The sequence below is a fragment of the Falco biarmicus genome, chromosome 4, assembly GCF_023638135.1.
Source record: "Falco biarmicus isolate bFalBia1 chromosome 4, bFalBia1.pri, whole genome shotgun sequence".
NCBI classification, from domain to species: domain Eukaryota; kingdom Metazoa; phylum Chordata; class Aves; order Falconiformes; family Falconidae; genus Falco; species Falco biarmicus.
The window spans coordinates 76938682-76959008 of record NC_079291.1 but is presented as its reverse complement, the minus strand read 5'-3'; the positions used below and the strand labels follow the sequence as shown (position 1 = coordinate 76959008).

Below are 20327 nucleotides of genomic sequence, written 5' to 3'. Positions count from 1 at the left end.
AACCAGAAACATGAAAGTGAGAAGAGAGGAGAAAAGACAGTGGATGGGAAATGTGTCTCATGACCATTCTGGACACAACTGTGAATGGAAGTACCCCCATGCCTGCAGCTTCAGGCTAGCTTGGCATTTTTGTTCTTTCTCAGAACCAAAAAAAGCTGGTATATATATTTCTTACCTTCTCAGAGAAGGGGGAGCAACCTGTGCGGTATGTAGACAGAACAGTATCTTCCTCCTGCTGTAACAGCCTCTTTAAATACAGCCATGAAAAGGAAGAAGATAAAATGTTTGAAGTGGAACAAGGGACCCAGAAGGCCTTCCCCGGCCATCTTTCCAGGATGGGCAGTATTGGCAGCCAGGACGTAAAAGCACTTCTACATATGCCTTCAGTGATGGAGAGCTCTGGGTTGGGGCAAGATGGTACTTGTAATCTGTCCTGAGGCAGGGTGAGCAACAGCCCCCCAGATAAGCCAGCGGGAAGAGGACAGGACTGCTGACACTATTCTCTCTCGTCTTGCCTTTTTGGCTACAGCTACATTTCTGAAGAGACTGCAGTTACCTCCAGCTGTGCTGGCCTCTCACAAGCCTGTGGGTCAGTGTTGGTGCCAGAGCCTGCTCTGCAGTCAGTGCACCTCTGCCTGCGCCAGGGCACCTCTGGTGCCTGCAGAGACCTCAGCTAGCACCAACGATGCAAGACAGAGCAGGGGATGAGCATAGCTCCAGAGCCAGTTGTCTTGGCTCTCCAGATGCAAGGTGGAGACCAAAGAGTTAGGCTCAAGATATTTTCGTGGATCCATATCCTATTCCTGCCTCTCTGAGATAGCACAGACACCTGCAGTGCAGGCATTTTTCAGGGAAATATAGCACAGACAGCTATAAATGCGAGGAGAAGACATAGCTGAAGATGCCACACAGCCAAGTGGTCATTCTATGCACAGTTTACAGGGAGGCGGAAGAAACAGAAAGAGGTCTAACTTAGGATAATGCAGAAGAGAAGTAAGCAACAAAAAAGGCTCCGAGAGAAAACTGGCGGCACAGTACAATTCTCTGGCAGTGAGAACTGCAGGTCTCATTTACCTCTGGCATGGCAGGAAGAAAAAGGCTGGTGCATAAGCCATGAGCACATGTCCTTGGGACACTGGTCTGAAAAAAATGGTCCCAGCTGTAGCATGTGCAGCACTGATAACAACAGTGTGAATGTACATACACCCTGAAAAGAGGAAGTGCAGTACATCTACAGCTCATAGCACAACAGTTCACACAGGCTCACATGCCCAGCCTTACATGACTAATCCATTCTGGTATCTACCGCCGGACAGGTGGAGGCTTTTTCCAGCTTTCCTTTCACGCCAGCTGCATATCTTGAAGACTATGCTTGACTAACCAACTTGCTACAATAATGTAGCCCGTTATGCCTTATTTTCAGACAAACAGAATGACCCGTGCCTAGCCTACTGCAGTTATTTTGATAACTGCTTCCATTAAAGACTATTTAGAAGAAAATATTTGTGTTTTCGCAAAAAGGTTGTAATAGGATGGGTAAACAACCTCTGTTCAGGTGGCTGAAGTCTTTAAAAAGCCATAGAAATTTGCTTCTTCAAAGTAATGGGATTTTCTCATTTATAGAAACGTATGTTCATCATTGTCCCTTTAACAGTAGAGCTACCAGTCTACAAAAGGCCGTTAAAATGCAAAAATAGAACTAGGTCATCTTTATGCTGCACGTCAGTGTATGTGCGTGGATGTTATTGATCACAGAAATTACACATAACAGGTTCTTAAAATAACACGGGGTTGAGACAGCAGCTATCACAGCTGCCTTTTAAATCCAGAAGTTCAAAATAAAATGGGAACATTACTGAAATGTTAAAAAGGACAATAACATTCCTGTTGATACAGGATTGCCTCTGCCCTAATTATGGAAATATTTCCTCTGTGCTCCTTTTCCTCCACTCTCATATCTACTTGGCACTTCCTTCAGTAGGTTGGTATGTACATCATCAGTAGATAGGATCAAATAACAGCAGGCTGAAGTCACATAGTATACTTCTGAGGGATCCTTAAGATTATTTAGAATACTAAAATTAAATGGCATCTGGTAATATGATGTTCATTTCCTTACAGAACAGCAATTTAAAATCAAATAAAAAGCCTAGGAATACATCCCTTCCCCTAGTAAATACCTGGTGATAATTTCAGGGAAAAAATTGACAGATATTCTTCCCCTGTTTTTCAGGACAGCTTCTGAAATTCACTATTTTAAGTGCAAAAATGAAAGTATTTTTTAAAATATATTTTTCAATTTTCTTTTTCTTCTTTTCTCTAGCACCTAAGCATGAAACAAACAGAGTTATTTCACCTCTTGCCGGAATGTCATCAGTAGCTACACTAGGAAACATTTGTAAGTAATGAGAAAGTTACAAACAACTGGTTTGTGGCCAGTGTCAAGTATGTAGCAAGAGCTATAACCTAAACATCTGCCACACACTGCTAACTATGCTGCCACTAAAAAGACCAGTGCACCTCTCAGCTGACAATGCATGCCTCTTCTCAAATCATAGGGGTTTAATACATTTTCTTTATGGTGAGAATGTCAAGCTCTGCAAACAGGATATGACTGCCTATCTGCAAGGTAACATGGTAACACCTTTCCTAGGCTGAATGATTAGAAGTGATTTAAAGAAAATCAGTTGGAAATTTATCAGCTTTATGTTTACTCTTATAAGATATACTTAGTCTACTTGCATTATTATACCTCAAGTTTCACTTCAGAGACCTAAAGCAAATAAGATGGGCTAAAAATAAGAAAGAAGTTAAGAACATACTACTTTCTCCCTCAAAGATAGCATTTTCTTTTTCAAAAGAAGCTGTTTGTCTGATGTTCTGTCTCACCTATTTTTTTCCCCTAAAACTCTTGCCCATATATATTGCCCTAAATAAAAAATAATTTGAATCTAGCAATTATTGAAATAACAATGTGGAACACATCATAACTAAGCAGCTAGATGTTAATCTATTATTCTACATCAAGGGCCAATCCAAATTACTGTGGATCACATAAATGCTCACTTACGTAAGGCTTGGTGTTAATTAAAGAGAACCATATATAAGACTCCAAAATACTTAATTTTTGTTTAATTTTTGGTTATTACAAGCTAACATCTGAAGATCCAAAGAACCAAATTGTCCCTTGTAGAAGACAGTGCCTCAGTATTCAAAGGGCAATAATTTCAAGAAACTAACTAAAATCAGCATCAGAAAAGGGAGGGGTCACACCTGAGGACAAAAAGGGCAGGTTTCAAGAGTATTTGGAAAAATTATAATATGTTACTGCTTGATGGCCCAGAAGGATTCATCCTGCACACTTAGGGAAAGGACTCCAGTCCTTTAAGCACCATTGTCTTTCAGAACTCACCCAATGGATGAAGTTCTGTAAAACTATCAAAAACAAAGGTGTGCTGTCGAGCCTTAACAGAGGAGAAAGAACACAATTAAAATAATTTAGTAATCATCTAATTCATTAATTAAGTGTCAGGGGAAAGGAAGGGAGGAAGGAATCAACAATTAATTCATCAAACTTCTTATAGCATCTAGCCAAAACATGGTTGTGAATAAAAACTAATAAAGATTTGTCAAGAACAAATGGAGCTAAACCTAAGCAATTTCCCTCCATGACAATGTAACAGGCCCTTTGGATGGGGGAAAGCTGTAGATATATGATACCTTGATTTTTAATACGATTTTAGAAACTGTTTCTAGAAGATAGATGCAAAATGGTCTAAAAACTGCATTCAGAGAATAGTCCCCTCCCAGGTGCTTCATATTTTCTGAAATGGAAGGATATACTGAATGGAGCTCCATAGGGATTTATTCTGTCTCAATATTGTGCAGTATTTTCATTCATGAGAAGGACGAGGTGACAAAGGGTACACACACTTACTACATCTTTGGACAACACCAAGCTGGAAAGGGTTTCAAAAGCCTTGAAGGACAGAACTAGAATTCTAAAAATCCTAAAAAGCTGGGGAAATGGTGTGAAAAAACAAGGTGCATCCCTATTAAATGAGATTCAAGGTTCTATGTATAAGAATAATCACCTAAAGAAACACAGGATAGGAAAGAGATGGTAAAGAGCAGTCTGACATAAAAGGATTCCTGGGCTTTAGGGGACTGAAGGAGAAATGGCAGAAACACCACCATGCTGATGCCAGAGAAGACATGGTGTACTAGAGTGCATAAATAAGTAGAGATCCTGCAAGAGATGAGACATATGAGAAGATATGAGATGCCAAACCTCAAGAAAGATGTGTTCAGAAAGGCTGGATTTCTGACACCTCTAATCATTCTGTATGAGAAGACCGAAAGCATTCCCATTCTGTAGCACAGACTTGGTTTAAAAGCCTTGAGCAAAATACATAAAATGCTGTAGCACAAGGGATAGTAATCATCTGCTCTTCATATCCTTGGAGGATAAGAGAACTAATGGACTTAAACTGCCTTAGAGAAAATACAAACCAGATAATATGAGAAGTTCTCTAATGGTGAGGGTACCACTAGAATAGCATTAGAACTGGAGCAGATTGTGGAGGTGGCTGTGGAGCCCCTCACTGGAGACTTTTTAAAAACATGACCTAACATCTATCAAGAGTATAGGTAATCCTTCCTGAAAGGAGAATGGGATAAATGAGATAATCTTTTGAAAAGCCAGTCTTTTGTATTTTCTGTGATTCAGTGCAACAAGATAACATGCATCCTACTCCCTAATCAGTAAATTTTGTCCTCTATTATTCTAAAAGATAACAAATTATGGCTATTTCTCAGAGAACAGAACTGTAATTCTTCACCAGCCTTCTGAGTTTTTTCTCTGAGCTTTTGTTTGTGTAACAGACTAAGAAAACAAAACTGACACCACCATAACTAAGATGTGTACATGCAAATCCCTAACGGGATACTACAGCTTCTCTGTAGCACACTGATATATTTTCTTCTCTAGAGAAACTCCAAAAAAATAAACTAAACTATGCCATAAAGTAAAAAGCACACTCTTCCCCATTACTGGGTCAGGTATATCAGGACAGAATATGCCACTAGAATATGCTCAGGCGAGATATATATTTAAGTAAACTATTTCTCAAATCCTGCATTTGTTGGATAATTAGTTAGTGAAATTGTCCTCAACCTTTGCTGACTGAAGGGGACCAATGATGAGTGACTTCTTTGCAATTTTAACTCTGTCGCTGCCTTAAATCTTAACTCAGTTGCCTTTGCCCATGAACTGTGCGAGAATCCCACAGGCGATTTGTTACACACAAGCTATAGGCAGGGGACCACTAAGTTACTGCTTAGACACAACAGTAAATAACAAAGACATTAAGTCAGTAACATGTTAGCTTTTAGAATTTTTATAAAACACTATGTCTAGTCTTTTCCTTCTAAACAGTTGATATATTGGGACAGCTAATGACAAACTAGTAGAATGCCTGCAAGTAAGGGCATTTTTAATATATTCAAGCTGCATAAAAATTTACACTTACTGGTCATCAATAACCATTATGGTAAAAGAAAACAATAAACAAGTAAGTCATATAAACATTTAGAATAAATATTATAATGACAGGCACATTCCCATTAAGTAAAAGTATATTAATTGTAGGAAGAAAACTAATTTCATTGAAAGACAAAACGAGCAAAGCAAAGAATCTCAGCTGGATGGTACATCTTGGTAAACTCCTTTTATTGTTGTGAAAAGGTACAGAAGCATTTGATTTGTAAAACAACTGATACCTTATAGGAAAGTGTAAAGAACATTCTTCTATGCAAAAAGAAAATCAGTTGTGTAAGTCAAATTTGCTGAATTTATCTTTTCTTAATTTGCATAGCTAAGGATATTTGCAGTGCTCAGAGTGTGTATAACTGGTGGGTTTAATTAATTTCTCAACTCTGTTACTTGAGGCAAAAGAAGATGAAGAAAACCAGAAATGTGGGTGGCAGTGAGAACACATCACCGCTCCCTGCCCTCCTACAACCCAAGCAGTGGAAATTGATATGAAAGCAGGGTCTTGATATCTCAAGAGTTCATCTGCTTATTGCTGCCTTAAAGGTTATAATCCTCTGTTTGCGAAGCCACAATGGGTTGCTCTAGAGAAGATTACAATGTCACAAATCCTATCAGGGGATTATAAATCTGTCAGGTTGTGAGTAATTATGAAGGAAAAGCAAACCATCAGAGGACACAGAAATAACCTTCATAAAAGGAGATATGGTGTCACAATATAAAAGTCTACATGGAAAATGAACCTCTGTAGCACTATTGCTAAGCAAGAGCCCAGAAAATATTACAAGAATGTGAGTCGACAGTATAGCATGGAGCCCAAGGGAAACACAGAAGAGAGAGGCTTCCAGCCAGTTTAGTCACAAGGCCAGTGATATCCCACTCCCACCCTCCTCGGATGGCAGTAAAACAGCCAACGGATTTCACAGAACTCTGCTCCTACACACTTGGAGTCTAACCAGAAACAAGGAGCCCAAACCTGAAACATGATGAAGGCCCCATCTCCTAAATCACTGCGACCACAGAGAATTCAGCACTTCACAGCATCCGAGACTTCATCTAGAATACAGTGGGAAGCTTCAGTCACCAGCTCTTGAATTTAACAGATACACAAAGATGCAGTTGCCTCCTTCCCCATTTGTAATGTGTCACACAGAGTTCAGAAGCAGAAGAGCTCACAGGCATGAGATTCTTATATATATATCTCTAAATAATTCCCAAAGATTTAAACATAAAGTGGCAGCAGCCCATTCACTAAGAAAAAGGCCCTTTTACAGGAACATTGTGTGAACTTCCCTGGCAGGACACAGATGGAAATGGAGCCCCACACTTCTTTGGCCACATTACTACTGATTTTCCTTCTTTTATGTTTCAACCCTCCCTAAAATCACTGTTCAAAGAAATATGACCCTTGCCTTTCACATAGGTAAGTGCCTGAAGGATGTAGATAGAAAATTAAAGGGGTGGAGGGGGGGATTTGTATTGTAAAATTAGTGCTGTCCCCATCTGCACTTCAGGTAAAAGTATTGAGAATGAAGAGTTCATCTGTTTCTGAGTGTGTGTAGATAGCATTGTCTTCATGTGACAGCAGTGCAGATTCCACTGCACTGGAAGGAAACTTGGGAGTTTTACCGTCTAAAAACAGGCATGGGGCATTTTTCAAGCAACAACAGCACTCTGACTGTACAGCTCACTGATATGTCTCTGCAGTTTACTTCTTGCCAGAGGAAAATCAGTTCCTCCCAAGATATGCACCAAGAGCAGAGCACCATGGATTTTGTGACCTGGCTCCTTGACCTTCTTTCCCATGTCCAGATGAGTGACATTGTCTCTAAACATCACCTCATGATCTCCCTATGGTGATGCTTTCTTATAAAGACTGCATCCACAATAACCTTTTTCATCAGTGTCTCCAATTAGATCAACAAGGTGCTAACAGGTACTATGCCATCCAATCTCTTGCCAATTTTCAGCTTGAACCAACAGGAATTTTGGTGTCAGTCAGCACTACAGACCCTGCTGATTCATAAACGCTTGCAGCAGGGGATACACTTCACTTGCCTATGCTCCATGCTGTCAGTCCAGCCCACAACACCACTGTGTCATAAGGAGTTTAATACCTTTTTGAATCTGACAGTGTAACTGAAGATGTTCCGGTGTCCAGCATTTTTCTGTTTTGAGGAAAAAAGCTTCTCCTCAGAAATCTATTGAGGATATCCAGATATGAAAGACCATGCAACCTCTACCCATCGCAGAGAGCAACAGACCACAGGGTTAATTATGTAGGAAGAGAATAGAAAATATACAGCACAAGACATCAGTACGCTGAGACACTTGCGTTCAGTGGCACCATGGAGATTCAAGAGTATAACATGTAGCATGGGACTAACTCCTACAATTCCTTGATAGGACAGAGAAAGGCACAAGGCAGTATGTTTGATGACAGGCATTTACACTGTAGACTGTCACTTTCATTAAACAGAAACATTTTTTTGCTGGATGAAATGCCATCCCACTCATCCTAGACTTTTTGTGATGGTGATTAGACGGGTAGGTTGTCTGTGTTACAAGAATGTTTTTGTGATACGGTGCAGAGACAGAGCAGATAACTGGCTAGCATAAATTGCCATGAAAAATATATATTGTCTCAGAGCTATCACATTTGGGAAAATACGGCTACTCACATGACTTGTGCATCACTGATGAGAAAACAAAGAAGTCTGCGTATCATAAGGGACAGAGACTTACAGGGATAACTTACAACACCACCATATACTGAATAGCACCACTCCATGTGTTACTGCGGGTAGAACCTCACCTCGGAAGCTGCATTGCAAGGCTACAAGTGTTGAGAAATGGCAGCAGTAATCATAAAAGCTTGGAAAGATAGTCAGAAGAAGAAAGATTGAAAAGAGTGAAATTACTTACTTCAGAAAAGAGGCAAATACTTGAAAAGTGGAAAAAGTATATAAAATGAATGGTACAGAAGCTGGATGGCGAGCATCTGTTCTTGCTAAAATACAGAATCAGTTACATTGCAAGGCAGAGAAATGAAGATTAGATGATAGGCACACTTTCAGGTTCAGGACTTCTACTAGACTATGGAAAATATTGCCGCAGACTGCCATTAATGTAACAAGAGCTGAAATACCATTTTATGACTACGTGGAGAGCAAGACCATGCAGATTTATAACAGTTAATGCAAACCAAAGGGTTTAAGAAGGTTGCTGTTTTGGGGCATGACCTGCATTGCTGTTTCTGAACATAACCCCTACTGTAGGGGATAAACACATACCTTTCAGAGTCAATTTTGCATATAATACCATTGGGGCTCTTGTACCCTCCTGTCACACATCTAGTACTGGACAGAGAGCGGCTACTAAACTGGACAGACCACACATATTAGGTGTATGTCTGCACATGCACAAACAATGCATTATTTAATGGGTGTGCAGCCTGATTTTGACATACCAGCCCTTGCAGAACATACCCTCGTATGCTCCTGCATGCAATGATGCTCTGGATGTGAATAAGAAGACACAACAGTTAATGCACATCTGAAGGCAGGGGCAAAGAATTAAACAAAAACACAATGACAATGGCAATACAATACCGACAAAAAAATAAAAAAGTTATACAGGTGTAGGAAAATGCACACACAAAACCTCAGGTCAGTTCAACCGCATTGGGACAACTTACAGAAAGGCCAGAGCAAGTGTATAGGCCAAGGATTTGAGTTTCACCCCAACAGGAGGCTCAGTCCCATGAATGGAAAACAGTCTTATTATCCAGGAAGGAACTGATCTGAAAGTAATTTGATTACAGGCATAGCAAAGTTGTTAAAATCCCAGAGCCTTCATCATATCCAGGATTTTTCAGAAACAGCAACTGCAGTTCCTGTTGGTGAGGCTTGTAGGAATGCAAGTATGGATTTGCAACACTTTACGAGCTAGTCTTATAATTAAATATAATATGCTCAAGAACAGAGAGGCAAATATGCATGTTGGTGGCAGTGCAGTTATAGATGGGAGGGGAACAATTTTATACTGGTATTCTCTAATCACTCAGATCTATCCTGTTTTCATAGTTGTTATTTTTAATTTTAGTTAGTTCAGGGCATATCATTTTCTCGAGTATCTGAAAATTCTCAGCTATTACTATCTTTTGCTCTGAATTTCCTCCCTTTTCCCTCCTTTACTTCCCAGTTGTCTTTTGTCTGTCTTGTTCTCATTTCTTTTGTATGTGTGTCTGCAGGTGGCTTTTATAGCAAAACCTCATTTCTGCTTTCCTGCCCTTCCCCCATTCCCTCCTATTTTGTTACTGCATTGCCTGTCTCATTTGTTCTTTTCTTTATGCCTGGAACTGCTCATTTACTAATAGATTCCAAACTGTGCCTATGGAGTTTTTTTCATTTTCCCTGTCTTCAAGCACCAAAACTGAATTCATTGCTACAGAAAGGAGTGAATCCGCCGGCCACTCTACATAACAGGTTTCACTCTCCCATGGCTGCAGAGGAGGAGGATAGTGGCTGAGCTTAGGGAACGTTCATGGCAGGTTGTTAGATCTCAAACAGTGAATAAGCTTGTTATTGCTAGCTGCCTACTAGCATCTCTTCCTCTAACCCTGATTTTTTCCCATAATTCTTGACAAAAATAATCGAACTAGGTGAACAGTACAATATATTATATAAACAATGCAGACAACAAACAAACAAAAAGAACAAAGAAGTTTTGGGGCTTTTTTACCACATTCAGACATGTGACCATGGTGTGTCAGGTGTTTCCACACTGGATTCTTGTTTGTATTTAATAATTGCTGAGATGCTCATTCCTTGATTTCTGAATGAAACGCATAAATTAGATATGACACCATCTTAATTGGATAGAATGCAGCATAGCTACAGCAACCAATTACATTATTGTCACCGTGACACACACTAAAGCAACTCCAAAATTCACAATCAGGGAGTGGTGGAAACACTCAAAAAAAAAAATTTTCACTTGAAAAATGCAGTAAGCTGTTAGCTGTAACATCTGGATATAAGTTTCAATTGAACAGTCTGAGATGTAAGTCAAGATAATAGACAGATAATGTAATTATCAGTCTTCACCAGCTACTAGGACTGTAATCAGAAGCCAATGCCTTATAGCCATTTCTAAAGGCTCATTGTTGGTGACCGGGATGTAAACCCCAATTTCTCTAGCTATAAACTGGTTTTGGTGCAGCTTCTTTCCAGTTTATATTTTCTGCTCCCTTTGCCTCCCACAAGCCTTTCTATACCTAGGCCTCTTAAGGGGTTAACAGTCAAAAGGACTCTTCAGCATCTGAAGATTTTATTTTTTTTTCCTGTATGTCTCATTTTCTGCCCAGCAGATATCTAGCTTCTGTGTGGTGAGTTCCAGCATGCTTTTTCAAACTCTGCCTTTTAGGCTGGTAGTAGGAAGAAAGAGAGCAAACTTTTAAGGCTACATCTAGAATGACTCCTCAAAGCCTTGGGAGGTTAGGAAGCAGACTGGCATCGTATTTGCTTGCTTCAGCAGAAAATAAGATAGATTGTGAATATCGCAAGCTTTTTACAATATCATCATTGCTAATCAGGTCTGACTATTCATGCTAGAAGCTGTGGCACAAACAGTTTTTTGACTCTTTGTGATATTCATATTCTCTGTCTTTTGAAAATAAATACATAAATTGGCAGTGGCACAGTGCAGCTGGTTATATGGAATGCCATGCTGGACAATGCACCAGGGTCAGGTTGCCAAAAGTGAAGTATCAGCACAGCCACAGCTTTCAGGTTAAAGTTGTCCCCATTCAGTGAAGCCAGCTATTTGCAAATACCAAACACAGAATATCTGGTTTATAAGTATAAGGGATTTCACTTGGCGCTAGAGTTCAGTGATAAAACCGACAGGGATTTTTCCGGTTAAACTTGCTTCCAATTGAAACCAATCCCTTGTATCCCAAAATATTTTTTAATGCAATAGATTACTATTTGCTCCCCAAAATATAAGACATGGTATTTTTTCCAATTTCAGGAAAAAAATGTCAAAGTCTCAAACTGAAAAATCTCAAATTTCATATTGAAACCTTGTGAAGTAGTTGTAGACAAATTTCTTTATTTCCTGAGAGAATCCTTATCCGGTATTGCTGAGACTGGGGCAGTATTTACAAGTATAAGACAACCCTGCTGAGGCCAATATCTTTTTTAGTAGTATATGTGGATTGCTGCTGAGTAGGCAAGACCTGTTTGAACCTCCTAGTTGCTACCGGCCAAGCCTAGGCTCCCCCAGTGGTTAGACTTGCACTCCCTGTCACAGGTCCTGCTGCAGAATTTGCATTGCATCATTTTTACTTCCATTACGAACATTTCCTAAATAGCATCCAAATACAAGTGAATTTACTCATCACCATTACATTGCATGGAGAAAACAACCTAAGTGACCCATTTGCTAACTTATTTTGAGAAACCCAAAGATAAGGAATCGGAACACACGTAGTTTAGTGAGCTAGCAAGCAAATGCAACATTCAACAGTCTTGGCCAGTTTGACTAAAATTTAGTATGATTCAAAATTAGACTGATGTATATATCCAGACGAGATTTTCCTTTTAGGCCCTAGAAGTCCATTCCAACGGGAGTCTCTTTACAAATTGTAATTGGTCTTCAATATAGTTCAATGCACTTTGTCAGAGTTTGGCCTTTTGCTTAATTGACTTTGTGCAAATGGCCAGTGGAATGAGTAATTTGAACTGTGTCTTCTATGTGATGACTCAGTCTTGTATAAGCATCTGGGTACAAGTGAGGGGCACTGTGCAGTCAGTGCAGCAGTGAAAGTAAGTCATTAATTTGCTTGAAATTCATAATTCAGGAAGTTCTGGGCTTTTAACAAGACACAAGAGAAGGCAAAGATGATCCAGAAATGGAAAATGCACTCCCTTCCATCTTCATAAACACTGAAAGAATCAAACCTCAGCAACATTAGTAACTCAGCAACTTAGTAATAACAGTCTGCCACTGAACATCTGGATGAAACACAAGTACACCTCATTCATTTTCCCCAGTACATTTCTGGGGTAACTTTCTTCACTATGTTTAAAGAGCTGACTGAGTAAAAATTATAGGTCTGAGTCCTGGTTAACTACACCTTATTTAATGTGCTCAGAATACTTTCATCACAGTGAAATCATGATGTTTTGATAGACTGAATAATGAGAAGTGCCACAAGTGAACTTTATAGTAGTAGCATCTACAAAGTGCCGACTTAGCTCTACTCAGAAAAAAAAAGGAGTGTCTGTAGTGGTAAAATTTGACACCTTCCTTGTATTAAAGGTGCAACCCATGCTGGTATCTTTAGAGCTGCCCCGTTACCGAAACGTGGCTGTGCTAGCACTCCTCCTCAATAATGTGCTTGCAGGTGCATCCATAAAAGAGATATTTAGAAGATGTGGATGGTTTGGAAAGAGTGGTCAGCTATTTTATGGTTCAAGCCATTAGAGTAAGAGGCTTTCCGCAGTTGTACTCTAGAGATCAAACAGGAGCGGAATAGGATTTCACTAATTCTTGCTCTAAGAGAATCACTCCCTTTAGTTACATCAAATGTGCCAGTACTACACCTGAACAGAAACTTACTGAGAGATTTTATGTATTAGAAAATAGAAATTCATTAAAATAACAACTGTTTCTGTGAAAGGGTTGACTTAAAAAACTTACCCTTTCAAGGTAAACCTACCAAAAAAGATTCCAAAAGTGTTCAAATACTTTTTGGGGGAATTCTGAAACAGAAAAGTATCTGGTTTTCAATCCAACATAACGTTTCTCTTCTAAGAGTGAGCCACCTTATTTTATATACATATATATATAATCTTGCAATCATAATAAAATGTTTCTCCTGATCTGACACAATATTTGCAAAAAAAAAGTCCAACTTCAATTTCATTTGTTTGGTAAAAGAAATAAAACCACTTAGTGGAAAATTCTTTTGTTGTGGGAAAATCATTTCTGATTCAGCTCTGCTTACTATCAACAAACAGTTTGTTCCCTATTAACAAAAAGCAACAGCAAGAAGAATCATACTGTTAGTAGATGGTAGCATTTCCACCGTTTTTCTTGAGTTGCCTTGAGGTGCCCTCACGACTTGTTTACATGTGTATGTGGTAGGAGGATGTGACTTCACTGCTCTGCAGAGGCAGGGGCACCCTCTGTCTGAACGGCGGAGACCGCACCAGTCAGCGGCAACGGTGAATAAGAAGAAAGTTAAAACACACCTTCACTCTCCTTTTCTCTCCTAGCAGTAAATCTCTTACCTGACTTCAGAGCTGCTGCTCATGCATTCAGCTTCATTAATGAGCTTTGGAAAGGCCAGTGGCTCAATTCCCTGAAAATCCTGGCAAGCTGCAGGGATTATTTGGCTCCTGCCAGATCCTTTGGGCACTTGTGGGGTGGTCCACTCACTCCATCACAATAAACTTCCTTTCCTCTAACTGTTCAGCTTGCTTTCTACATGATCATAAGCCTGTGCTTGATGCTGTGGGAGTTAGTGCATTGTCACCAATCCAGCACCATGGTTTCATTGCAGGAGAAAAATGCGCTCATCTGTGATTTCAGAAGCCATGATAAGGTTCTAGGATTGACCATCAGCCCAAATATCTCAGAATACACAGCCTGGATAAAGACTCGGCGTAAAAGATATGCTGACCATGTTGAAATCTGTGAAATTCAGGTTTTCAAATGGAGTGTAACATACAATTCTGACCAAACCTTTTAGAAGCTGAAACCAAATGTTAAAAACAACTAATAAATTATGATATATCTTAGAAAGAAAAGTATCCAGGTTGTATTCTCTACTATAAAGGAACAAAACAACTCCAGAATGGTTGTGGGGTGAGTGCTGGTATAAAACTGTACCTAAGCAGTAATTAGCTCCTGCTTTTAGGTATGTAATCTACAGAGAACATTATCTTGGTATGATATTGTGATACCAATCATCAGGGAAAAGGAGAAAACATAAGGACAAAGGGTGAGCTTTGAAGAAATTACCTAATGATATTCATGAGCTAAAACTGCACACTCTGCAGAGTGCAAATAACCGAGCTGGTTCTGGTATTAAAAGCAGTGTCTAACTGCATATATGCAGCAGACTAGCTAAGCTAATTTTAATTATCCTGGCTATATAACTGCACAGACAGAATGATACTACTGCCCTGTATTCAAGCTACATTGGAATAAAATTCAAGTTTTGGTTTGTATCCTAATGCTGCAGCAAATTCAGCCTTTGTGTTGGTGTGCAACTGTTTTGAAAACCTATTTTTCAGTTCAAAGATCTTTATATGAAAGTTAGCATGTATTGCTACAATCATTCGTCAGACTTTAATCACGCCATTAACTGTTTGAAATACAGGTTTGCTGTACTCAGACTCCCACTTCATAGTAAATAGTGTTTTGTTGCATTAAATCTCATGACATATCCTGTCTAATCTGTACTGGATAATGATGTTAAAACCTTAAGACTGATTTATTTTTTTCTTAATGCTTGTTGATTTTCTTCAATACAGACCCGCCACAGATGAATAATGTCATGCCAACATCTCCCCTCCTTCCTCAGATGGCACATCAACATTCATACCCCAGCCTGGGACAGATCACAAACCCATATGAGCAACAGCCCCCAGGCAAAGAGCTTAACAAGTACGCCTCTCTAAAGGCAGTCGGTAAGTAAGCAACACGACGCATGACTTCTCTTTAGATCAGTATGTTGCTTTTGCTGTTGTCAGCTGACATTCTGCTTCCAAGTTAAAAACAAAGTCTTGCTCATCTGGACTACTTCATGATAGAATTTCATATAGAATATTATGTTAGTTGCAAGTGTATTAAAAATTAACAGGGGGACTATAATTAGTGATAAAAAAATTGCATGTAAGGATCAGTGATCAGAAGTATGTGTGTTTATATGTGCATACAAAATTACACCATACCTACTGTACACCATTTTTCAGCAAGTTTCACCTATGTTGTATGCACAGTGTTCAGCCCTAGTTCTTTATGCCCCGAATATGCCCACCTATGCATTTTGGTATGCATTTTCCATACCTATCTGAACAAATGAGAGAGAAAAACATCAAGTATGTTGCAAATTTAAAGCATATAATTTAGACACCTGGTAAACACTTCCAAAAAGAGAGGTACTTGTATGCTTCCAAAATAAGAGCGTTCACATTTTCTGCAGGATGCGCATTAGTAGGTCACTGAAGGAATAGTCTGAGGCTTTATGATTTCAAATAACTCGTGCATCATAAAGCTCCTAATAAAGGTCCTGGTAGTGGCTATTTTCTGTGACTGATCAGTATAATACACTATTATTTTAAGCAAATGGAAGAACATCTTCAAAGAAACAGTTGTGGGTAGGGAAAAGGACAATAGTGGGTAAACATTTTGACATAATTTTCATATTGGAAACATAAGTTGATAATACTTTTCAGGGGCTGTAAATACCGGCTGCACGCTATGTGAAGACAGAAAGCCTTTATGATGTTACATTTCAGGCCCCTACTAGACAACAATAAACGAAGAACTAAGAGGGGGTCTATTCATAGCTTTGCACTAACCCTTGCTCAGCTTACACATATGGATGTTAACATCATTTCCCCATGAATTTAGAGCAGTATCACACTGCCTATTTCCAGCCAGAGCTATTTAGCTCAGAAAAACAGCAGAACAGCTGAGAACATTCTGACTTAAGAATCTAGTATTTGTCACGCCAGAAATTTCCATCACAAACTGACATTCCTTTATCCAAACTTCAGGATAGCAGACCTCTAACAAAATGTACATTGAAGTCCCATCTCAAATAGTTTAGCCTCGGTTTAGCTTGTCATTTTGTTTCTTACATGTGGCATTTTTAAATCTGTTTATAAAAGACAAGTGTTAATAGCTTTCTGCTGCCTTTTGAATACAGACGGAGTAGCTTTACAATTGCTTCTTCAAAAGGTGGTACTGTGTAACGATGTGGTGATTATCACAGATTTATGCTCTGATTCTTTTTCAGATGTCAATTTAGGGCAAGCCAATTGTCAAAGCTAAAAGGTACTTAAGCATAATAAAATGAGAGATGAAACTTCTCTCATCTGCCTAAGAGCCACTGAATGTACTTATTTTAAAAAATTATTAAATTACAACTTAGGTATTTCTTGGGTGTCTGAGTACAAGTTTTTAATGCAGCTAGATTATAACCATACAGTTAAATCAACCTTGAAAGATTGTGCACTTCAGCTCCAGAAGTTGTATAATGCCTCTCAGAATTTTAGATTAAATTAAACATAACTTTCAGAGACATTTTCTTCCAGGAGGATTACAGCATCTACCCGTGCTTTTCCCCCCGCCCCTGTAGACCTACTGGTTTCAGACCACATTGGCCAAGTTTTAGATTCAAGTAAATTTTCACAAGAAAAGTACAGAAGTGCTGCATTGTTATCCAAACTTTTCAGCAGAAAACAACAGAGATTTTGAAACTGTTACACATTCACGCCTTCTGTCTGGACGTATGGAGCAAGAGTTAAATATGCTCTGGTTTTAACCACTTTCAGACTCTCAAAGCCATGATTCCTCCCAAGAGGTACCTCTTGAGTACATCCCAAAATCACAAAGAGGTTTTTTTCCATGATGCCAGCCAGGCCTGGGTTTGTGACCATGCTGACATCAGCCTAGACAGACTGCACATTGCAGAGTTCATATTGGCTTTGTAGGAGCTCTGAGAGGAAAAAGCAACTGGCCTACATCAGGCCCCCCAGTATAAATTTAACCTGACAACATCTTTTGAACAAATAGACTGAGTTCACCCTGACCTGGTATTCATGTCACAGGGCAATGGCATTTTTCATATGCTAACATTCAGAGTCGCGTTTACTGATCCCCATGGCAGGTTAATGAATGCATCTAGTCCCTTTCCCTTTGCATTCATTTATAATGGCTTGAGGGTGGATTCATTTGCCACAACATAAGTTTAATAAGGGATGTGCTGTGTATATCTCCATGTGTTTGAGGCAAACCATATTCATTTAAGTGCCTCTTACTCTGCATGATCCCATTGTTCAGGTGTAGTCCACTGTGATTAATTCTCTTCTTTAATGGAGGATGGAGGTGGAGGAAGAAGTATTGCTATTGCTTTGTAGCAACTGTAGCTATAGTACGTTAATACCACTCGTCACAGTGTGGCCATAAGTGGTAAGAAGTTTAGATAACTGAAAAAGTGATGCTTTACCAGAGGCAGTATTAAATTAATTTCCACACAGCTGCTTTCTTCTGAACTACAGATGTCCTAAAAATTTGGCTGTCTAATTTGGGAAGTAAGCTACTCATCCCTCAGTGACTCGCTGCTGTGAAAAGTCAGTTCATGGGAAAGTAGCAAGTCACAATGATCTCCATCCTGGACCATGTTCAGGACCTGCATTAAATTCAGTACCTAAGACTCAAGCGCTTGTGAAAACAAGAGACAACAGTGCCATTGCTATTAATTTGCCTTGTCCTACAGAATGGGAATGACCAATACCATGGTAGTGAGGCCAAGCTGGTCACTAAGAAGCTATTCAGATCTACACCCTAGACTCCAACAGAGTGCAATTTGAAGTTGGACTGTTCATGCATGTATGCAATGCAACGTGTGCATTGCAGAGTGTCTGATTCAGCACAACAGGGGAGAAGAGAGTTGAAAAGGCCAATGTGGATGTATTTTATTTAAAACACAAAATATTTTTTGTGAACCAGTTCAAACTGCACAGCCAAACCCTTACACACTCTATGGAAAAGGATATTTTCCGTATTTCTTGTTAGGAATTTATTTTTTGCAGCCTCCAGAATTCCTTAAGTACTGACCAGCAGCTACTGACCAAATTCAACTTTCCCTCTTACTGTCTACGGGCATTTACATCTCTGAATAATGTGAGAATATTCTGTGCCTATTTTATATTAGATGAGTGCTTGGAGTAATAGTGAGTTGAGATTTACTTACTCTTTCCCTCACCGCACCAGAATTTTGCACTTCTTCTACCTTAACACATACACCACCAGACAATAATCAGCAGAAGGTAGAAGACACCCTTGAAATGAGACAGAGCAACACACACTTCCTGAAAGAACAGACACACACTCCATCTCCTAGCATCTCTAGCCTAACTGATAGGTGCACTCTGTTCATCCATTATTTGCTCATTTTTGAGCCAGAGAATCTTTTCTCAACAGTGCCAAATTTGTCCCACCAGAGAATGCCAGAGACTGTATCTGAGGGAAAAGGGTTAACAAGCTGTAAGACCAGTCCCACCAAAAGTGGTCACTTAATATTTTGTGGCAATAAACCACTCAGTGTTTTGGTATTTCAGTTTTTTGGTCACCTGAGATGACATGATCCTACTTTTCTTTGGTGCTTTTGCCATATTTCATTATTTATGTGAAAAGTGCAGAAAGAGGTTTTTCTGCATAAATTATTCTTATTTCCAGTTCATCAACCATGTTTTTACTCCATGCTTAAATGGTTATTGCTCACTTAAGCAATACTGACATGCCTAAAGCTACAAGTGGATGGAGATCTTGTATCTGAACACCTTTATAAAATTCAAGTCCCAAGACATACAAAGGTAGCTCATCACAAATTTTTCTACTCATCATGTGGATACTCATTCAGAAAGCATGAACAATCCAACCTCAAATTCCACTCTGCTGAGCTGTAATAGTCAGAGTCCATCCTGTTGCTTAATAAGTTTCCTAGAGCTCAAACTGGTCTCACTATCCTGAGGTATTAGTTATATTTATTCAGTCACATTGATCTGTAAGCTTGCCGCAGTAACAGTTGATTTTCTTTCCTGAGTTTCAGGGAGTGCAAAGTAACCAACTTTCTTTAGAATTTCTTGAAAAAATTAAAAAATACCTCAAATGCAACTTTCTAAAGCCCTGCAGGACTGGGAGATGGATTACTCAGCTGCTGGAGAGGTGCACAGACACACATGTGAAAACAGAATACAAGTATTTCTACAGTTTAACATGATTTTATATTTCTTTCATAAACTTTCTTCTTCCCCTCTCTCACACACAGCCTTTAAGGAACTGATTGGGCATGACTTAAGAAGAGATAACTCAGACAGTCTAAATTTTTGCCAAAAAAATCCCCCAGACCCAAAACCAAATAATGGACAGAATAACTCCCTGAAACTCAGACCTAGAAAGCCTTCAGATTATGCTGGGAGTTGTAGTCTCCTGTGGGATGAAATCAGATCTCATTAATTCTAATTGATTGGATATAGTGCAGCTAGAGGAGGATATAACTGGCAGAAGACTCACAATCACATCTCTGAGTCCATAGCTCCCAGCATTTCTTGGAGCTTCACAGTTCTTTGATCCCAAAGGAAACGTTAGACAGTGCTCCAAGCTCTGCTTGCAGCTGCAAAACTCTAAAGTGAGTTTTTGCAAATATGACACTTGAATAATAAGTATCTCCTGTTTAGGTCACTGTTACTATGTAGAAAATATTGTGGCCACAAGTGCATCAATGCACATGGCAACATCTCCCTCAAAAAGGTGACGCATGTGAGAAAACTGTTTGGTTTGTTTGTCCTTTACAGCTACACACACAGAAGGATCCAAAGGGGAAGATCACCATAAGGTTAACTCTAAGATGTTATCTTTGAACCATCCTCCTGCCCGATGTGAAATTTGGTGGTACCTTCTCTTAAGCTTCAGATCCTCAGTTTCCATAAAAATCATTGTAACCCTATGCTGACACAAGATCTGTCTTACC

The 20327-nt window shown here is 39.3% G+C and overlaps 1 protein-coding gene across 1 annotated transcript in view; it reads left to right on the top strand.

Moving 5' to 3' along the window:
- Positions 1-20327, top strand: part of SHISA9 (shisa family member 9) — a 191495-nt gene that overhangs the window by 154046 nt on the left and 17122 nt on the right. The window contains exon 3 of the mRNA XM_056338407.1: positions 15100-15255. Coding sequence (XP_056194382.1) covers positions 15100-15255 — 156 coding nt within the window. The remainder of the gene's footprint in view (positions 1-15099; positions 15256-20327) is intronic.